General features: G+C 43.1%; 1 protein-coding gene across 1 annotated transcript; it reads right to left on the reverse strand.

The window, feature by feature from the left end:
* Positions 1–1,268: 1,268 nt before the first annotated feature.
* On the reverse strand, positions 1,269–2,532 carry LOC112199598 (RNA helicase aquarius). Its single transcript, XM_024340589.2, has 3 exons — positions 1,927–2,532; positions 1,606–1,752; positions 1,269–1,499 (listed from the first exon to the last, which is right to left on the reverse strand). Exons 1-3 carry the CDS (start codon positions 2,350–2,352, stop codon positions 1,269–1,271), a joined length of 804 nt encoding a protein of 267 aa, XP_024196357.1. The 5' UTR covers positions 2,353–2,532.
* Between the last annotated feature and the right edge of the window lie 865 nt (positions 2,533–3,397).

Consider the following 3,397-nt stretch of genomic DNA (forward strand, 5'->3'; position numbering starts at 1 on the left):
GTATCTTTCATACTTGATTAATTTTATTGCTTTAAAGACTCCAACTTGCATGATAAGAATAATTTAGTCCCTCTCACCCAACATCATGAATTTTGTAGAATCTAATTCCATACCTTGAATAATTTTTCGAAAAAATTTACCTTAATCAGGGCAATTGAATTTCCTACTCTACAGGACATACATACAAGACCTTGAATGTACTGAGTGGCTAGCTTTCCTGGGTTCTGGGTTCACAACCGGTCTGCTGCCAGGGCTATCTATCTCTATTTGGCGTTTCACCCATCTTTGAAAGAAAGCGAGCGAGAACAAATTCAATTTTGATTCGATTGAAGTTGTTCCATTTTTACCGACATTCGTAGCTGTAACGTAAAAGAATTGATCGAATTATTTATTTATTATTATTGTTAGCATTTTTAAAATGAACTCACTAGATCGTGTCCTGCCTGCGGCCCATTTAAATTTGGACAAAGAACAGTTATGGTGTCCTACAGCCCATTTAAATATTACCTAAACAATTTTGTCGTACTCATTCCTTCCTTGTGGGTGGTAAGTTGGTGTGGGGCACGTGCCGCAATTCTTCACTTGCTTCCAAATTCAAGCAGGTAAGACTACTGTGACAACCCCACATAGCAACGGTGTGAATTTCTGGTTGGGTTTTCGATTTTCCAAGTTCTGGGACTAGGTTGCTTACCCTTCCATTACCTCCTTTTGCAGAACAAAAGCTCAATTATGTCCTTCAGGATTTGATGTCGTGTGGGCAATTGAGTTCGCAAAACGTTTCGCACATTTGGGTCACTGACGCCTCCATTGCCCCTTTTTGCATCAGACCAAGTATTCACTGAGGTAAAATCCGTAAAGAAAAATGAACTGTGGCGTAAGTCGTTGGGTCCCTACATGGATTTAAAAAAACAAAAAAGGAAAAAAAAAAAAAAGAGATCTGGGTCCTTGACAACTAAGGTTCTACTCCACCACACTGAACTAGTTTGAACTTTCTTTCTTGCTAATATTAGCAACAGTAGCTATGCACACAATTTCATTTGGAAGCCTTATTGAATCCGAAGTCTTCGACAGCAGAAATGGTGGTGGAGGTGTTTTTCTTTGAGGCTTTTCTTCAGTTGCGCTTGATGGGTTGACCCCTCACAACTTGCTCAGTTTCGGTCGTTTCCAAGAAATGGAGTGCAACTCTGTCTGCAATTGGAGCTCAAACACTTGGCTTTTGACAGGGATGACATCTTGGACACCTTTTCCACCCAGCTCTTGGTGATCAATCACCAAAATGGGGCTGGCACAAGCAAGGTACAACGCCTCTTTTCACCCAACTCCTCATATATAGTTGTTTGGGCCTCATCAGCACCTCTGGCATACCAATTTCCATGAGAAAAATACCCATAAGAGTCGAGGCATAAACTACAGGCAATCACATGTAAACCACCGGAGCAATCATACAGTTTCACTACACAAGCTTGACATAACGAGGAAGAAGGAATAAAATGTTCCAACTGTATGTGAATACCAGTACCAAATTCTTCAGTAATTGACTATTGTGTTAATAGTTCATTGTTCCAAATGCTAAAACCCTTGACATAAAACTTAAAATAAAAAAACCTTAGCCCATATATGATGCATTAAGGAATATGTTAAAGTAGAGAAATGGACACAAACCGATTTAAGGCGAAGAACCCTTCCAAGGAATCCTTTAAACGCATCTTTCCGGTCATGAAAGCATACCCAAGCTGCCACATTCTCTCGAAACTGCAAGTACGAAATAAAGTACACAAATTCAACCATAGTAAACATTTTCATTTAAATCCCAAAATTAAAAATTTAAAGCATTAAGAAAAACAATTAATGCATAAAAACTACTTGGATTAGTTTTCTAACCCTAATGTGACCCAAAGTAAATAGTGCAATTCCAAAAGGCAAAACCTTCTCATTGACCATGAGAATCATGGACATAACGTGCTCGAACGTCGCCGTTTCAGGAACGAAATTGGGAAAGAGATAGTTCTCCAAGTACTGGCTGACCTCCAAAATCATCACTCTCTGCAATGGCACCGTCTTCCTCTGCCCCTCCTTCACACACAACTCCGTCTCGTAAATCTTCTTCACCAGCTCCGCGTCGAAAGCCTTCTTCACCTGCCCGGCGTCGCCGCCGGCTTTGGACCAATTCGCAGCTGCAATCATAGTGAGCTGGTCCCTCTGAATCTCCGACAGCGTTATCGAGCTCGGCAGCGCCGCGCCGGGTTTAGCCTCCACCGGCTTGTCTCCGAGCTGTTGGTTCAGCTCCACCGGGTACTCGGCAACATGGTGGCGCTTGAAATCGTACGCGCCTGTTCCGTACACCTTCGTCATTGCCGACGAGAACGACGAATTAGGGTTTTGCAATGCGGGTTTTGGAGGGAAGCTACGATTTGGGGGTTAGGGTTTCTGAGAGAGAAAGCTCTGTAACTTGTGAGAGTGAATTTATGTAATCATCAAGGTCGGTTCTTCGATTTTATTCGGGTTTTGGGTACCATACTACTCTACTGCGCTTGGTTCCTGGGTTTTCTAAGGTAATTATTATATACCCCTTGGGAAATATAGCAGATTGCCCCTTAACCTTGACTTTAACTGTCAATTTGACCTATCACTTTTTGTTTTTTTAAGAGTTAATTACTGTATACTTCCTATACTTATAAGGTTTCATCGTTTCAGTCTCTGACCTTCGAATTTCACCTAAAAAGTCTCTGAACTCTCAATTTCCTCCCATTTCGTCCCTGCCGTCAATCTCCGTCCAAATTGACCGTTAAATTGCTGACGTGGCATCTAGTTTATGCTGAAATGTCTATTTTACCCTCAATTAATTTTTTTTCTTTTAATTTTTTTTATCTTTCTCTCTTTTTCTTTTTTGTTCTTTTTCCTTTTGACCTCTTCTTCTTCCATGGATCCGCATGACCTAATGCCCCTGAAAACCCACTTCGTCTCCTCTATCGATTCTCCCGAGTTCACTCACCTAACCACCTCCTTGATTTGGTCCGCCATCATTGCCCTCGACGCCGAGTGGAATCCCCTCCGCTCCCACCACCCCACTTACCCAACCGTCCCTCTCCTCCAACTTGCTTGCCAACTCAGCCCCGAACTCACCGGCGACTCGGTCGTCGTCGTCTTCCTGCTCGATTGGACCCTCCTCCAGATCAACTCGCACCTCAAATTCCTTTGACGAGTCCTTCTCCGACGATCACGACCAGATCTTTGAAGCCTTGAAAGCCCAAGACTTTGAGAAGATCTTCGACGGCTCGACCATGTTCTCCATCAATTTTGAAGCTTTGAACTTGGATTCCGTGTACGGTGGTGGTGGGCCCACTAATTCCTCCTCCAAGGTCGCCGATTCTGGCCTGGCGGAGCGGGGCTGAAGAGC

The sequence above is a fragment of the Rosa chinensis genome, chromosome 1 (genome assembly GCF_002994745.2).
Source record: "Rosa chinensis cultivar Old Blush chromosome 1, RchiOBHm-V2, whole genome shotgun sequence".
Classification (NCBI taxonomy): domain Eukaryota; kingdom Viridiplantae; phylum Streptophyta; class Magnoliopsida; order Rosales; family Rosaceae; genus Rosa; species Rosa chinensis.

Excerpts from the sequence above, each read along its gene's own strand:
- LOC112199598 (XM_024340589.2), bottom strand. The coding sequence starts at position 2,352 with ATGACGAAGGTGTACGGAACAGGCGCGTACGATTTCAAGCGCCACCAT. Across the intron at positions 1,753-1,926 it reads TTCTCATGGTCAATGAGAAG|TTTCGAGAGAATGTGGCAGC; the intron begins GTTTTGCCTTTT and ends TCGTACTTGCAG. Across the intron at positions 1,500-1,605 it reads TGCATCATATATGGGCTAAG|TTGGAACATTTTATTCCTTC; the intron begins GTTTTTTTATTT and ends ATTCACATACAG.